Source organism: Anser brachyrhynchus, assembly GCF_964034855.1.
Source record: "Anser brachyrhynchus genome assembly, chromosome: 2".
In the NCBI taxonomy this organism is placed as follows: Eukaryota; Metazoa; Chordata; class Aves; order Anseriformes; family Anatidae; genus Anser; species Anser brachyrhynchus.
The window spans coordinates 68,804,243-68,820,711 of record NC_137695.1 but is presented as its reverse complement, the minus strand read 5'-3'; the positions used below and the strand labels follow the sequence as shown (position 1 = coordinate 68,820,711).

Sequence of the window (16,469 nt, the reverse complement as noted above, 5' to 3'; positions counted from 1 at the left end):
TAACCTTGGACCTTTCTGCCTATCTTCATCTGCTGGCTCTTTGCCACTGTGTGTTGTTTCAGACATTTTTGTTTGTTTGTTTGTTTTTTTCATGTACAGTACTTCAAGCAGCAGCCTTGTGTCCCATGACTGAGTCTTCTCTTCAGAACAGTAAGAGAAACACAAGAAAACTGAGACAATGTCAGGCAGGTTAGATCCTCTCAGGTATAAGAAATATGTAATTATCTCCATTCTGAAGTTGCCACAGGCCTGTTCGGTCCCTGGAAACATTCCAGCTACCCTAAGAGTTGCCCTAACTTGTACCATAATTGCTGTTTCCCATAGGCATTTTCAGCACTATGCATGAGAAGTACTGACGGACATCTTGGCCACACCTCAGACTGCTTTCGTGCTGGCTTACTCACTGAAAGGTCCTTAGCAAATACTACCAGCCTAGTCATTTCATTAGTTAGGAAAACCTCTTGTGGTACATGTGTTCTCAGGAATGTGAAGAGAAGTAAAAGGGGAGAGACAGTGACAGCCATAATATATTAATGAAATCTACTCAAACAGAAGTCCCTGGTTCTTTTCCTGGGCCTGGAATGAGAGTTCTTCCAGCAAATCGCTTCTGTCCTATATTTAAGACAAGTCTATTAGTGTGTAATTGCTTCAATTATTGCCTAGTTTAACTAGCATTTACAAAGTGTTCCTAAATCTTTGCAGAGACCCCTGCAAATACCTATAGTAATATAACAGGTATTACAGAAATACAAGCACACTCTCAATGTCCCTCATTGAGCAAGTAGAAGCTGTAGAAAAATTGAAGTTGGCTTAATTGGGACACCTTGAATGTGATGCTTTTTCACAACAAGTATTCTGAGTCATTACCTCAGCTTGCAATAATTGCCCAACAGTCCTCCATTCTTTGCAGCATTCCCTTTGCCATTTCCTAAAGTGACAACATTCCTAATTCCTCCGTTTCTCTGCATGTAATCTGGCTAATGTGCTATTCTCAGACATGATTTATTATTATGTGTGAGTACATGAGGAAACAGGAGGGGAAGCAAGTTGGACCAAACTTTGTGTTTGCTGGTGACGAGATACAGTGTTGGCATGCTGCCCTAGCCCCAAGAGTATAAATTACTGAGTACAACTGCAGCACTTTTGAAAAGAAGCCTGAAGGCTTCCCCTTCAGTTTTTATTTTTCCTCTTAACAAACAGTACATCACAAGTAAAATTTCCCCTCTCTCTCACTGAGCTGTTTTTTAGACACAATGTGTATGTATTTAGACCTTATGTGAGTTTTGTACAAACAGGCATGGTTACGATTGAATCGCTGCACACATTTCTGGGCAATAAAAGAGAACATTTAAATAATTAGCATATAAGCACTAGGTGTGTTGAATGAAAATCATATTGAATCATCTACATAGTAAAGAAAAAAATTATTCAGCTGTTTCATCCCTGAAAATAGGTACCTCATTAATGACTGATAAACTACCATGCCAAACAGGTAATACTGGTGAGATTGAACTGGAAAAAATGACAGTCATGAGATAAAGCAAAACATGCCATGGGAAGATGAACTGATCTGCTACGATGACTCACATTCAGCTAACCAATCTGAGTGTAGTCTTTGAACTCTGTTAAAAGTGGAAGACGCAGATGCTAGAAATAAATGCAGACATAGAGGTAGAGACAGAATAAACAAAAACACAAGCCTGAAAGTAGACAGATGCATGCATATCTGGTGTTACCGGAGTTACAGAAACGTGAAGGATTCTGCTGGTAAATAAGCTGTTAGTCTGCACTTTTTACTTTAAGACACCGTGAAATTCACTTGCTGTCCCAGAGTGACTCCAAGGACAATTTTATGTCAGTTATGCCTAGTCATTGTCAAACGCCTAGCTAAGTAGCTTGTAGGTAGTGCTGGCTGATTGCAAAAGTGGCTGCTGATAAACCTGTCATGCCTGCATGAAGAATGGGTAGTAATTAAACATTCATTTAGACATAATATTTGAAGCAGGAATATACTATCTTGTATTTCTTGAAGTATCTTATTGCATGTCAACATCTCTGTATCTGGAAGTAGAGGAAACAGTGTTAAGCTGCCAGGCTTACTAGTTTGAAAGGAATGCTACATCATAGTTTATACCAATCAGCATGAATAAAAGAAATGTTGCATACACAAATCTAATGAATATCTGTCTGATTTCACAGAGAAAAACATTACAGTTAAGAAAATTGATTTTTTTTTTCCTCTAAAAGCTACTCATTACACACATTTCAGTTTGCCCACATGCCATTAAGAACCTCCAGGAACATCAGAGAGAATGCCAGACGAACCTGGAAATTCAAGAGGTGAGCACTAGGGATAATCTCCTGAGCTTTGCAGAGCATAATTTGCATGCTGAATTCCTTGCAGTAACATTTTACCTGCTGGTATTAATCAAGGTATGTCCAGATACATCATGCCAGGATGAATCATATATGTGACAACCAGTGGACTAGAATCTGCCCTAATTGCCTAACTTCTGCAAAGGTGTTGTTGGCTGAAGTGCAGTCCCCTAACACAAGCTGGCTCATCCAGTGTCTCAAACTCTCTCCTTTAATATCTGAGTCAGACTCCGTGATCTCCTGCGGTTGTCCTACCATGATTAAAAGCAACTCTAGTCACATTTATCTCCTTTTATGAAAAAAAAAAATAGATTTAGAAAAAGACATGTACTATAAAAATGCCCTTGATCAAACCATCCTCCCCTTCCCTTTTTCCATGCAATTCAAGCACGCTGCTAATGCTGCATTTTGCTGCCTGCCTGCACCACAAACGTCCATGTACAGCCAGTAGAACAATCAAATAGATTAAACCACATTTTTTGCATCTTTCTTTTTGAAGTCTGCGCCAGTCTGAGCTTGGATTTCCTTTCTCCTTTGAACATTGCAAAGCAAGCATTTTTAGGAGGAATACTCTGGCAGTGTTGTTAGCAAATCCTGTTGCCACTTCTTCATCCCCAGATTTTTGTGGCTGAACGAAACTTTGCAAAAGAGCTGTCTGTGCTGGCTTTTGTTACATTATGTAACAGAAACCTTGTTCTGATTCATTACCTTTGGAATGTGTAAGATAAGATGATATTATGGCAAGTTTAACAGCAGGATACAACGATCTTCGATCTTCGCTGCTTTCAGAAGTGGATTCCCTATATTGTTATTAGCGGTGGCTCTTTGTAAGACTGGCAGTGCAGGTGTTAATGAGATGTCTTTAACTGGGAAAAGGCACAAACCCCACCCTGGATGGGCCATGGAACAGCCATGCTCTCAGGGTCTTCTGTGTTTTGTTTGATCTTTCTCCTTTTTTCAAGGTCTGTTGTGGAGTTGTTTCCACCAAATTGGGCCCACATTCCTGTTCTTCCTCTACTGCATTCGTCGTTCGTTGGGAGCAGTTCATTCAACTCACACACTAGATGGAGAAACCTTGATATTTACAGCTTTAAAATCAGGTTCTTCCTTTTCTCTTTGCATCCTTACCACCCCCTTTGGACGTAGAATTAGGCCTTGGTTCCTGCTACTGTCTCTGAATACTGCCCCAGCAGTATGGCAAGCTCTATCCTCTGACTGTGAGCTCCTTTCTGCGTAACAGATTTCATCCACGCAGTGCCAATGGCAATGTGCATGGGCAGGGACACAGAGGACAAGCCCATAGAAGCATGCTCAAAAACAGTTTTGGTTTTGCATTTAACACCACACTTGTAAAACCCTGCAACTTTACTGAGCAGGCAGAGCACAGCCTCACGTTGCTTGTCCCAATGCGTAGGTGGCGAATAACGCAGCAACAAGGGAGGAGCTGCACTACACATTTGGCCGGTCGTGGTGGCCGGTGCAGTAGCAGAGGCAGATGCCCCCAGCTAGAGGACAGACATTTCCTGCCTCACACATGAGCAACAGGCTTGTCTCCGTCGGGGGAACAACGGTGATTACAGTCTTCTCAAAATAGAAGGCTGCCTTGTGCAGTGAGGGACTTGTCGATATTTGGACTGCGACTTACTACAGGCTCTTCCCTACTTGAAGTGCTGCAAATATAATCCGTCGCTGTCTGTACAGAGGGTTAGTGTACAGCTTAGCGGTGTGAACCTCCCACTTGCCATAAAAAGAGACCTTACAACCAAATTTCAGCGGTGCTTTTTGTGTGAACTTCAAGTGAAGGTATTTCTGTCAAGATCTTATTTACCATCTTGCTTGCTCCACGTAGCAAGATGTGATCTCTCTACGGTAGCACACATGATGCTGTATAATGACTGACAGCCTAATTACCTATGTCCATTCCAGACCTATTTCAAGCTATGTGAAGTGATTTCTAATAGAATATTTTATGTTTCAGCATAAGAAATACTCCAAATAGAAAATACTATTAAAATAAATGCTAAGTGAAAGATGACTTATAAAGGATCTTCCTCAATTAAGCAGATGTAATTTCTTTCATATCTTCAATGTAATAAACCTCCTAGTCTTCAAATTAAACACAGAGTTTGAAATTTTGTCTGAATACATATATTCTGATGTATTCAGATTTTTTTTTAATAAAATGTTAAATAAAATGCTTTAAATAAAGAAAGCAATGTTTTACTGTGAATGAAACAAAGTTGTTGCTTTAGGTACACCCTGTATTGCAGTAATTAAGAGATTGAAGGTTACCCAGCTATCTGTCATCTATTTTCTTACTTCACATTATTGACTTAATTTTTAATTGAAAAATTAAAAAGATTTAAGTGAAAGCTTTCTGGTTTTCAGATCTTAAGGGGCAGCTTAATTGGCCAAGTTTGTAAGAGCAATTTGTAAAATCAAAAACTCGTCTCTATTCTGGCATGAATTAAAAAATATATATTTAATTCTATTTTGTTTCTTATTTTAAAATTGGAAGCAGTAAAACCACAGCACAGTTAGGAATGTAACACATGTATTGGAAGACCTTCTGTTTTGAGGTCATTAATCCGTTATTCTTTTAACTTTTAATTAAAGATGTGATAACATAAGAATGCTATCCATCTCCTGTTGGGGCTTCTGAAATCCTATGACAGTTGAAGGAAATGTTCATAGCAAGAATAAGTGCAATGTAATGCAAAATTTAGCCCATTATCACAAAAAACAGACGTTCGATTTTTCACCTGCTTCTAAAGCAATATGACACGTACCTTGTTTTACATTCCTAGGGGTAAAAATTATTTTAAAATATGTAATTTACATATGCAAAATTGAATTAACAGTTTACTGAGTAACATCAACACTTCAATGCTGAACAAAGATAGAACAAATCTTTTTCCTTCTTTCAACAAACTTTCAGAGGAAGGCCGTGGATATTTTTCAAACCACACACCATAAACACCACACCAAAGTGTTGGCTACAGAGTTTTTAGGCCAAAGTCTAAGTCAAATATTCATGCATGTCTTCGGATTTTTCAGAAAATTATATGCAGGGTTGGACTCAGTAAATGGCTGTGCATATGTCCATCATCAAATCACAATGATATTGCCTCTCCTTATGCATGGATGCCCCTCAAGGTAAGTATCTTCACAAACACAGATATACTGACGTGTATCAGTGCATCTATAGCAGTGCACATTTATGCTTTGCCTGGTATCGAGATAATTTCCTATGCAAACATTTCATCTGTTTAAGTAGAAAGTGTGTATCTGGAGGCAGAGTGTGACTTTAACTTAGTATAAAGTATATAGGACTATGGTGATATAAGTAAACAGCAGTTTTATTCAATGCATTGCAAGAAGCATTTTATGCTTATATCAACATGTGCTAATCCTGACCTTCAGCTTCTGTGAGATGTTTTAATAGCCTCTCAAATATTTAGTAATGAATGTTGCTGCTGTCTTCTACAAGCTGTTCTGCTTTGTAAATCTTCTAAAACTACAGTGATATGAATAATGTAAGCAGGAAAAAATAATCATGTTTTAAAAATCTCATAGGATTATAAATCTTTTGAGTGGAACATAATTTTACCACAAATTTTTAATAGAATATATAACTTAGCAATGATTTTGGTGCTTATTATGAGGACCCAATACCACATAACATGATGTAGGACAGTTAAAAACTATTTCTTCTTGTTAATGTGGTGCATTTGACTAACAAACACAGGTGCAATTGTTATGTGATCGGTAATATGGCGTATTTCTGAAGCCTGCTAAGACTTGAGGAAAATTCTAGGTAAGCTGCACTCTAATTGGCCTCGTAGCTAATATTTTTGTAACTGCTTATGGAAAATACTGTATTAATGCTGGTTGGATTCCCTGCTTGCTCCACTCTAGACCATCTACAATGCATCATGTAAAATCATTTACCTAGGTCATCAATTTCCAGGCCTTGCATAACCTCTCTGTCTTTCATATCTGATCTAAGTTAATATTACTTCACCTCTATCTTCAGCCTTCTCTGATGCCAACTTTTGCTCCTTCTTGCCATTTATTTCATCCACTAGCTTCTTTTCCTTGCCACCAGCTACACATTTGATGCTCTTCTTATTCTGTCTCATTGTGCCAGCACTCTCTCTTCAAGTAAAAGACATACTTATTATCTTTATTTAGTTTGTGCTTGAAATGCAACTTTGTTGGAATCACCATGATACAACACTGTTTAGCTTAAGTGAGAGCACTGACAGTACTGATTTAGACCTGTTTTCCCTGTCCTCCATTCTCTTACTTCTTCCTGACCTGTATCACACTTGGAATTTAGACTGAAGATGTGTTTTTCTTATTCAGTGCTGGAACAGCAGGAGGGCGGTATTTAGAGTGTTCTTGTGAACGTGGCTCTGAAAGCACAACGACGAGCATGGACTCTGCCTGACAGTTTCTATCCATTTACCTTCTGTTTCAGGTCTCTCCTCACCTCTGAAAAATACAAAACCCTAATAAATCAAAATTCAGGAAAAATGGGACTGATCCTCTACATTTTTAAATGAAAGGTAAAGGAGTGTGGAATTTGAAGGAAAGGGTAGGAATGTTTCCATGTCCTTCTGATTATGGAGAAATTTCATTGACAGATCTTGAGTGTGGTGGAAAAATTATTAAGATTTGAGAGGTCTGACTAAGAAATTTATCCTTTCAAAAGGAACATTCCCTTCAACAAAAAGCTAGCAGTCTGTGTCTGTCTCCCAGTTCTGAGCTCAGACATCAGCGGGTGCAACCTGCACAGGCCCCAACACAGTGTTAGCACTGTGGCAGTTAGTAAGGCACTTGAGAAGCCCATGCCTCCCAGGAGAGGGTACGTGGTTAGGTGTGCTTTGTTAACAAATGAATGATTGTCTGAAGCCCATTCTTCTCCAGAACACACAACTGGCTTTGTTAACAGCAGCCTGGTTTTCCTCACCTCTTCCCCATCTTCCAAGCAGTGTGTAAGTTTGGTCTCTGCAGCTGCCAGGCAGAGAGCAGGGGCAGAGGGTGATGCTGCCCAGGTGCACTCTCCCCGCAGTCACGGTTAATAAAGCTGGTGCCTGACCTCTCTTACATTGCACTTGTGTCAGGAGAATTTTACATTTGCTTTTAAACAGGCAGCAGGACTAGATGGGTTATTTGGATCCAGTCAGAGCCTTTTCTGCAACTTCTTTTCTTCTTCTGAACTTCTTTCATACAGCATCTTTTCTGCATTCCCCCATTTTGGCAAGATCATCACTCTTGAAACTCATAGTCCAAAGATAATGATGATAAAATTTCAGGATTACCTTTTGTCACCAGAAGATTATGAATATCAAAATGGGGAGGAACCTGAATGATAAAGTGGCATGATCGGAATCTACAGAATAAAATCTTGCCTCAGTGAAATACCTGTACACAGAATTTGTTAACAGAAAGCAAGCTTATAATAGTGAAGGGATTAACGACACGGACTCCCGATGGCTCTTGAACAGGAGACCTTTATTGCAACTTTTCTCCACTACATATACTTTCCCTGTAGTCCCATACGCTGTTCATGCACCCGTATCTGTTATACAATTGGTCAGAGAGCCTTAGGCACACGCCTCAAGACAGCCAGCAACTGGCCACTGCACAAAGCTCATCTTTAACACTGCAGCCAAGTTGTTTATCTCGACCTTGCTCAAGTTCTTGTTTCTACCACTTACTTCATTATCTCTAGTTCAGGGACGTGTCAAACAACTCAAGGCTACTTGCGAATTCCTTCCCCTCAATTCCCCCTTTTTTATTTTCAACCACCCAAATGCTTTTTATAGATTTTTCTATCAAGCACCGCAGACATTGAAATAAGCAAGGTACAATAAGCAATAGAGTGAAAATCACAAGCAGAATTACAATTGCCATCTTGACTAATTCCCTTAACCAACCCGTGATAACCTAGGTCACTTAACCATATATCAAGTCCTAATGAGCTTGTTTTTAACTTCCCTGTGGTAGTATGGTCCAATGATATCGGTCCACAGGCTCCTCCCTATCTTTGGCACCGAAAAGGCAAAATAAGGAGCATCGTCAGGATGCAAAGGAATTGTGAAAAAACAATCTTTCAAGTCCATAACAATGATGTCCCAATTACGGGGTATTATTGTAGGTGAGGGTAATCCTGGCTGCAAGGACCCCATGTCCTCGATCACTGCATTAATTTGTTGCAAATCATGTAGTAGTCTCCATTTCTCACTCTTCTTCTTGATGACAAACACTGGTGAATTCCATGTGCTGTTTGTCGGAACATGTCCTTGTTGGAGTTGTTCTTGAAGCAACTCCTGCAGCACCGTGACCTTATCTCTTGTGAGTGGTCATTGATCCACCCATACTGGTGATTCCCTTTCCCATGTGAGACAGAGTGTCGGTCGCTCATCAATGACCGCTACCGAAAATTTTCAGGGGAGGGGATGGTGAATTTACATTGTCCCATCACATCTCGCCCCATCAGGCTGATGAGGATATTAGTAATGTACAGGCGTACTGTGCACATAGTACCTTCTTGTTTTTTTATAGTAAGCATCGTGGCACTCTGAAAGGTGCTTGACATTCCTCCCACTCCAACCAATTCGCCTGTGGGAGTTGTCATGGGTCAAGCAGAGGGCCAATCTTTAATGGCAATGACGGTAATGTCCGCTCCAGTGTCTACCAGCATCTTGCATCGACTGGAGTGTGGGTGCTCAGAGTTATTCCAAAGGGTAACAGTAAGCGTTGGCCGATGTTGGGCTGTGTCACGGCCCAAAATACCTTGGAGAATCCAGTTGATCTGAATCCTGCTGCTCCCCTGATAGCATCCACAGCCTTTGGTACTACTGCTCAGAAAATAATCAGTTGAGCAGTTCTAGTTCCCTTTGGTATTGACAATGGTGGAGACGGTGTCCAAGCCATAGCTTGGATTTGTCCATTATAGTTGGCATCAATTATCCCTGGCAAAACAAACAATCCAGTCAAAGATGTACTTGATTGTCCTAGCAGCAATGCACGACAGCCATTCCCAATTGGTCCTTTGATGTTCAATGGAATTTTATGAACGTGAGCACCCCACAAGGTGGGGAGGTTACTGCGGAGACATCCACTCCGGCACTCCCTCTGGTTTTGGCAGAGAGGGTGTCCACGGTGGCGGCGGTGTCGGCGGGGGTGCAAATAGCGCTGGACCCTGCCTTAGCATTACGTTTGGAGCCCTCCCTTGTGGGAGGCTCCTCCTTTGACCGGGAGGCAGGGCTGCTGGTATCGTCGTGCGGCCCCGCCCCGCGCTCCTCTTCCTGTTTTCCTGCCGCGGCGACAGAGGCTGCCCTTCCGCGTCGTATTTAGAGCGGCAGTGGCTCGCCCCGTGCCGTCCTTTCCCACATCTGGGACATAAAGTGGGCGGAACTCCTGGCGAGCCGCCCCCTTGCCCACGCGGGGGGCATGCGGAAATTAGGTGGCTCGGGTTTCCACGCAGATAGCATTATTTTCTGACCTTTGGGGTCCTGACTGATGGTTAGTGCCGCTGCAAAAGCAGATGCCAGCGATTCGGTATGGTGTTCGATAGAGCCCACTTGGTTACACGCCTCTATCATCTGAACTATTGTTGTATTCACAGGCAGAGCCTGTAGCACCTTTTTACAGTCGGTATTTGCGTTTTCTACTGCTAGCTTTTGTAGCAAGGCCTCTTTTGCTTCCCGATTGTCAATCTGCTTATCTAGTGCATCGCAAAGCCGGTCTATAAACTGCATGTATGGCTCAGAAACCCCTTGCTGGACCTTTGTAAAGGGCTGTGTGGGCTTTCCGGTCTCTGGGATTCTTAACATTGCCTGGAGGACTAGGGTTGCAGTTAGCAAGAGGATGTTTGGATCTAGATGCGCCTGAACACGTGGATCCCCTATCAGGTCTGCTTCTGTTCCAAGTCTATCAGGTTTGCTTTCTCTGGTGGTATGCAGTCACTGCTTTTTATTTCACCCGCCTGCGTAGCATGAGCGGCCACTGTCTGTAGCCTTTTTTCCGCTTGCCATCATCTCAGTGTCTCAGTCACTAAGCACCAGGTTGTCATCACCTCAGCAGCTGTTGTAACTCCCCACAAGGCAGCATCCCATATAGTTGTCCCCACCTTTTCCGAAGTGTTTACATCAAACACCACTGGAACTGTTGACAGAGCCCCATTCTTTTGCAAGAACTTTAGCAATAGTTTCACTTTATATGGGTCATATTTCATTCTCTTTAGCAGGAGTTGAGTCAATAACTTAACTATCGCCTCCTCCTTGGGTGATAGATTAGCTCCCGTAGTTAATGCCCCAGCTGCTCACCTGCCTCTTGACGTGAAGTCCCGGGATTAAAACTGCGGTCCCGCCGCCAGCTTGAGTCGTTCGGCTGGGGTCCCTCCCGACGCTTCTCTCAGTGTTGCTCTCTCCCAATGACATCGGGGTCATCATTTGGAGGGATTAACGGCACGGACTCCTGATGGCTCTTGAACAGGAGACCTTCATTGCAATTTTTCTCCACTACATACACTTTCCTCATAGCCCCATACGCTGTTCATGTGCCCGTATCTGTTATACAATTGGTCAGAGAGCCTTAGGCACGTGCCTCAAGACAGCCAGCAACTGGCCCCTGCGCAAAGCTCATCTTTAACACTGCAGCCAAGTTGTTTATCTTGACCTTGCTCAAGTTCTTGTTTCTACCACTTACTTCCTCAGTATCTCTAGTTCAGGGACATGTCAAACAACGCAAGGCTACTTGCAAATTCCTTCCCCTCATAATAGGATACCAGAATTCAGTGAAAACTTTTCTGTCCAAAAATCCTAGACCAAATATATGAAGCATGCAGAAAAGCCAGTTGCGTACTGAAAGCAAATTTGGCTTTTAGAAATACTTTTTGCAAAACTGCAGTGCCTATGTATACCCAGTGGTTGTTCAGGAAAAAAAGAGGAAAACTGGGGACACCTAATCATCTGTCTACACCAAAATTAAATATATCAGTGACCTTGGTAGTGCTTAAATATGGCTAACTTGTTTATGCTGCATTATTTCAAACATTTTAGGGGAAAGCCGTTTTAAACTGGTTCCTTTAGACACTAGCATAAATCTGTTGAAGAAGGAAGTATGGTCTGTTTAAAGCACAGGACTCTGAGTCAGAAGATGTAGATTATGCACTCTGCACTTCTGACTACCAACAACGTGGCTTCTTCACACTAAATTGGGAAATAGTACTTAACTGGCCAGAGGTAACAAGGAGACAAGTCATTAAAGCTTATAATGATTGTAATAATCAGAACAAGAGCATTAGGGGACTACTGACAAGAAATCCATGGAAAAGAAGCAAATTACCTGTATGTTTGGAATTCTGGTAACTTACTCAGAAACAAAGTGAAATTTCTGTGCTGTGTTGGTGGATGGTTTAGGAATGCAAAATATCAGTGGTTAAATGTGTTAAGCAACATCATCTAAAGGTCACCGGGGCTCCAAAGTAAAACTATGATCTCATGGCTGCAATTTTTGCCCTTCCCTGTTCACACCCTTCCCGTGTTTCTGACTGTTTATACTGGGAAGTATTAATGGCCTCTGTCTCCCATGTATAGGCAGCTGTGCATCATGTAATGCTGTGTAGGTTAAATATACCCCATAAGGTGTTGATAAGGTGTTGATGCTGGAAACAGAGGGAGGCAACAGCCCGTCTGACTCTATCTTGAGGCTGATCAGGATCTGAGCTTGTGAGGGTGGAGGTGTTCTCTGGGACTGGAAAATGCCGCCAGGGCAAGTCTGACACAGGCTCAGAGACTAAATGCTTAGAAGTGCATGCGGGGCAATAAAACCTGGGGGAAAAAAAGCAGTGAGGAAGTCACATTCCAAGATATGACTAAGGTGGGACAGCTTACTTTCTGTATTCATTGTATGATAACATTCCTTTTTTTTTTTTTAATGTAAAATCAAGTTAACTACTATGTGTTTTGGATTCAGCTATGAGAAATTTATTGAAGCGTTTACTCTGTGTGGGGCACCAACACATATATATAAATATACACCACATATAACATATGTTAACATACATACTGATTTTTTTTTTTGGTGAATGCAGTAAAGGTTTGCAGCAGAAGCAAGGTGGCAAAGTTGTAAATACCTGGCTCACCACTTGGGCCCGTGCAAGCAGCAGCAGGAAGTTAACTCCATCTCCTCCTTCCCTGTGCCAGTGACCTGCAGCTCTGGATTGCGTACAGCAGCTGCTAATGCTGGAGGAGCTGCCCGTCCCAGTGGCAACAGCAGCAGCTAGGGCACACTTCCCAGGCTCTACCCTCTTCCTCTGACATTCATCAGATAACAAAGGAGGTTGCCTTCCTTTGCCTAGTTCATCTCCAAATAGGAAACAATCACTGACTTTATAGCAGAACTTGTGATCAGTTTGTAGCAAAATGTGAGATGCAGAGCAAAACCTTTAACCCCATTTAAAAAATACTTTTATCACTCCCTTTTATGGTATCATCACTCATGGCTTAAGCAGTAAGAAAACAGCAGACTCACAACTTTACCTGTCTGAAACAAGAAATGGGGAACAAGAAAAAAGATCAAACATTCCTTTTCAGCCGTCATTCGAGCAAGCCTCATGGTCTGCCTGCCTTGCGTATTTGAGCCACACAGGGCTGATTCAGCAGAAAGTGAGCACAATGTGCATGACATATCCTCAGCCACAGAGACACGTGAAAATGCCCTTTAGCACCAGGAGAGAGATTTCACAGAACTGCTGACAGTTTGAGGTGGGAAGGGGCTTCTGGAGGCCACCCGGTCCAAGCTCCCTGCTCAAGCAGGGACACCTGGAGCTGCTTGTCCAGGACCATGTCCAGGCAGCTTTTGAAGATCTTCAAGGAGGAGGCTCCACAACCTCTCTGGGCAGCCTGTGCCAATGCTCTGTCACCTGCACAGAGTAAAAGTGTTTCCTGATGTTCAGAGGAACCTTCTTTGTTCCAGTTTGTGCCCATTGCCTCTTGTCCTGGCACTGGGCACCACTGACAAGAGCCTGGCTCCATCCTCTTTGCACCCTCCTTTCAAGTATTTACAGATATTGATGAGATCCCCTTGGAAGTATTTATAGACATGTATGAGAGCCCCCTGAGCCTCCTTTCCCCCAGGCAGAGCAGCCCCCTTCTCTCAGCCTCCCCTCACAGCAGAGGTGCTCCCGTCCCTTCCCCACCTCCACCACCCTTTTGACAAGTGCTTCCAGCGCCCTTTGATGAATTATTTTTTTTTTAATGAGTGATCCCACGACCCTTTTGGAGCGATTCCAGCACTCCCTACAGAGAACCAATGTGTTAATTTATTTAAAAAGACAGTTTTCAGCGCGAGTTGTCCACAGGACCCTATCCCTCCCCTCACCGCAGAGGCGGCTGGTACCGCGGGGGCGGGGAAGATACGCGGGGCGAGGGGGGGAGGGAAAAGGGCTGCGTACGTGCGTGCGTGCCCACGCTGCGTAGGGAGCGCGCGCGGCGATCCCGGAAGTGCGGGACGGCGCAGCAGCGGCAGCAGCAGCCGCCCTGGGCCGCGCTCCGCTCCCCTCCCCTCAGCTCCCCCCCCGCCTCCCCGAGCCACCCGGCCATGACGAACTTCATCTCGGTGCAGCTGAAGAAGGCCTCGGAGGTGGACTTGGCCAAGCCGCTGTGCAAGTTCATCCAGCAGAGCTACCCGGGCGGCGACGCCCAGGCCGAGCACTGCCGTGCCGCCGAGGAGCTCAGTAAGCTCCGCAAGAGCGCGCTGGGCCGCCCGCTCGACAAGCACGATGCCTGCCTCGACACCCTCCTCAGGTACGGCACGGCACGACCCGCCTCGGCGAGGCCGCCCGCGGGCCTCGGGGCCGGGCTGGGAGCGTGGGAGGGATGGGGGAGGAGGAGGAAGCGGAGGAAGAAGAAGAGGAGGGGGAGGAGGAAGAGGAGGCTGCCACACCGACTTCCCCTTTCGAGTGCTTCCAGCGTACCGGTGACCCTTGGTTCTATGTAGAAGCCGCTCTTCTTTCAGTCCCCCCTGCCGTCACGCCTTCTTTCGGTGTGTACCGGCAGTGTGATGTTTTTGCGTGGTCACGTTGGTATTTTCCGCTAAACTTTGCCTGGTGAAGGGAGGCTGGGTGGTGCCTCCCTCCTGCAGGGACTGCCAGAGGCTAGGTGAGCAGAAGGTGAGGCTGAGCCTTCTGCTTGTTGAACTGTGCCAAGGCTGCTGCTGTGGGACTAACTGCCCCGTTATCTACAAAACCATTCCTTCTTTCCCGTCTCTGGAACATTAACGGTTTGTAGCTTTGATTTACTGTGTTAATCCTGTTCTTTTTCTCTGTGCAGGAAACATTTCAAGCCCATCATAGCTCAAATCACTGAAATCACTGTGATTAACCTAGTGAATGAACCACCAGTACAGACTTCACTTTGCAAAGTTAGAATCAAAGATTTGCAGTACCAAAATAAGAGTTTTTACAAGGTGGCATTAAGGTTTTTTTTTTTTTTTCAGAAAAATAAAAGTAGATGGATTTCTTAGGGTGGAGAGAAATGCCAACCATAAGCTTGACACGCTTCTGTAACATCACGAACAAGTACAAACACGTTTGATGTTTGCCACTAGAATTTGATTAATAATTATTTTAAAGTTAGGAGGAATGGAGAAGAAATCAGTGACGCTGAAGAAAAGACTTGTAATACACGTTACTCCTTTTTATTTTTTGAGGGCTTATCAAGCCCTCACTGGGTGTTTGGACTATAAAAGCTGTGACTGTGCTGATCATGTTTTACAGTATCTCTGTAGTTTCCTGTTCTATTCCTGTTTATTACTGTGCATGCTTTTGAAGGTATTACTGTGTATGCCTTGTGAAGGTCAGGGAAATAATGAGAATCTATGAGCTGAAAGATTGATTCAGCCAGCCATGTTGGAAGGCTTAATTTTATCTTCTCTTGAATGCTGGAATTGAGCTCCCTTTCCTGATGATGCCAATCAGGTTTATGATTAGTTTCTAGCAGAAATCCTTGTTTGGCCCACCTAATTCATATGATCTCACAATAACAACTTTATACAGCTGAAAGGAGAAAGCCCTGCCCAATCTCTTCAGTTTTGGTCCTCTTAGTCCATTTCTGAAAACCAAAAGATGTATGTGGCTTTCTAATGTCAGTGAGTTCAGTGTGAGGTCAGATCAACATCAGAGCAGGAGGAAAAGAGGGTCGAAGGAGCGTGGCTGAAAGTCACAAAGCTGAGTGGGACCTCCCTCTTTTGGTGTCAGTAGGTCATTAAAGTAATTCAGGTCATAGTATGCAACTTCACTGTAGGTTTTCTCTCTAAATAATGAAGGGAAACTGCTTGCAATGGTGTAAGTAACCACTTTTCAAGTCAGTTCCATATGCAGAGAGACCTGTACTCTCTGCAGGTGGCTTCGACTTGCCCAGGTGCTGTTGGCAGTAGTCAGAAGTTGAATGTGGCCTCTCACTGGTGCCACAGGTGGAAAAGGCAATGGCTGCTGCTTCACACAGAAAGCATAAAACACCTGCATTTAAAATGATGTGGTTTGAGATTGTTCCCTCTACAGTGGAAGTGAGATACAGTGGTCTGAACTTAGTCGTTAATTCTCATTTTACAGTTAAATATCCTTTTTTACTTCAGTCTCATTCATGGGAACAATAGCATAGGCATAAAATGTACTTAAGTGAGGGAGAAAACTATCAGATAGGTTTTCATTTCTCTCTAATGAAAAGTTATGGTTTGTCCCTGTCCGACTGTTTATATTAATTACAGTTGTTGGAAAATAAATTCTTATTCTGTAAAAATACTCTGATTACGTTCTCTGTTCATGTTCTGTAAAGTGAGGGCACCTGCTGACAAGTTTGAATAGTATCCAGCTGAGCTTGTGACTGCAGTAGCACAAGCTTCAGATTGCCTTGTGGTTCCTCTGCAAATTCATTTCCCTTTCCAACTTTCAGTATTTTCCTATTGCTATTTGGGTTGTACTAAGTCTTGTGTTTCGCTAACAACTTTAGCAAGATTTGTGTTTAAGTTGGATTTTTACACTTGGTATATTTAAATCTGGTTTGTTAATGAAGTAAGGT

General features: G+C 43.2%; 1 protein-coding gene and 2 long non-coding RNA genes across 4 annotated transcripts in view; 1 reads left to right on the top strand and 2 right to left on the bottom strand.

Moving 5' to 3' along the window:
• Positions 1–16,469, bottom strand: part of LOC308189116 — a 79,323-nt gene that overhangs the window by 19,809 nt on the left and 43,045 nt on the right. The gene's annotated exons all lie outside the window — the stretch shown is intronic.
• LOC308189117 lies at positions 7,876–13,725 on the bottom strand. Its single transcript, XR_013946029.1, has 2 exons — positions 10,716–13,725; positions 7,876–9,359 (listed from the first exon to the last, which is right to left on the bottom strand). It is a non-coding gene; the product is annotated as an uncharacterized lncRNA (long non-coding RNA).
• Positions 13,869–16,469, top strand: part of PDCD6IP (programmed cell death 6 interacting protein) — a 29,295-nt gene continuing 26,694 nt past the window's right edge. For both annotated transcript variants that reach the window (XM_080578829.1, XM_080578830.1), the window contains exon 1: positions 13,869–14,198. In XM_080578829.1, the coding sequence (XP_080434955.1) occupies positions 13,993–14,198 (206 nt within the window). In that variant the 5' untranslated portion in view covers positions 13,869–13,992. The remainder of the gene's footprint in view (positions 14,199–16,469) is intronic.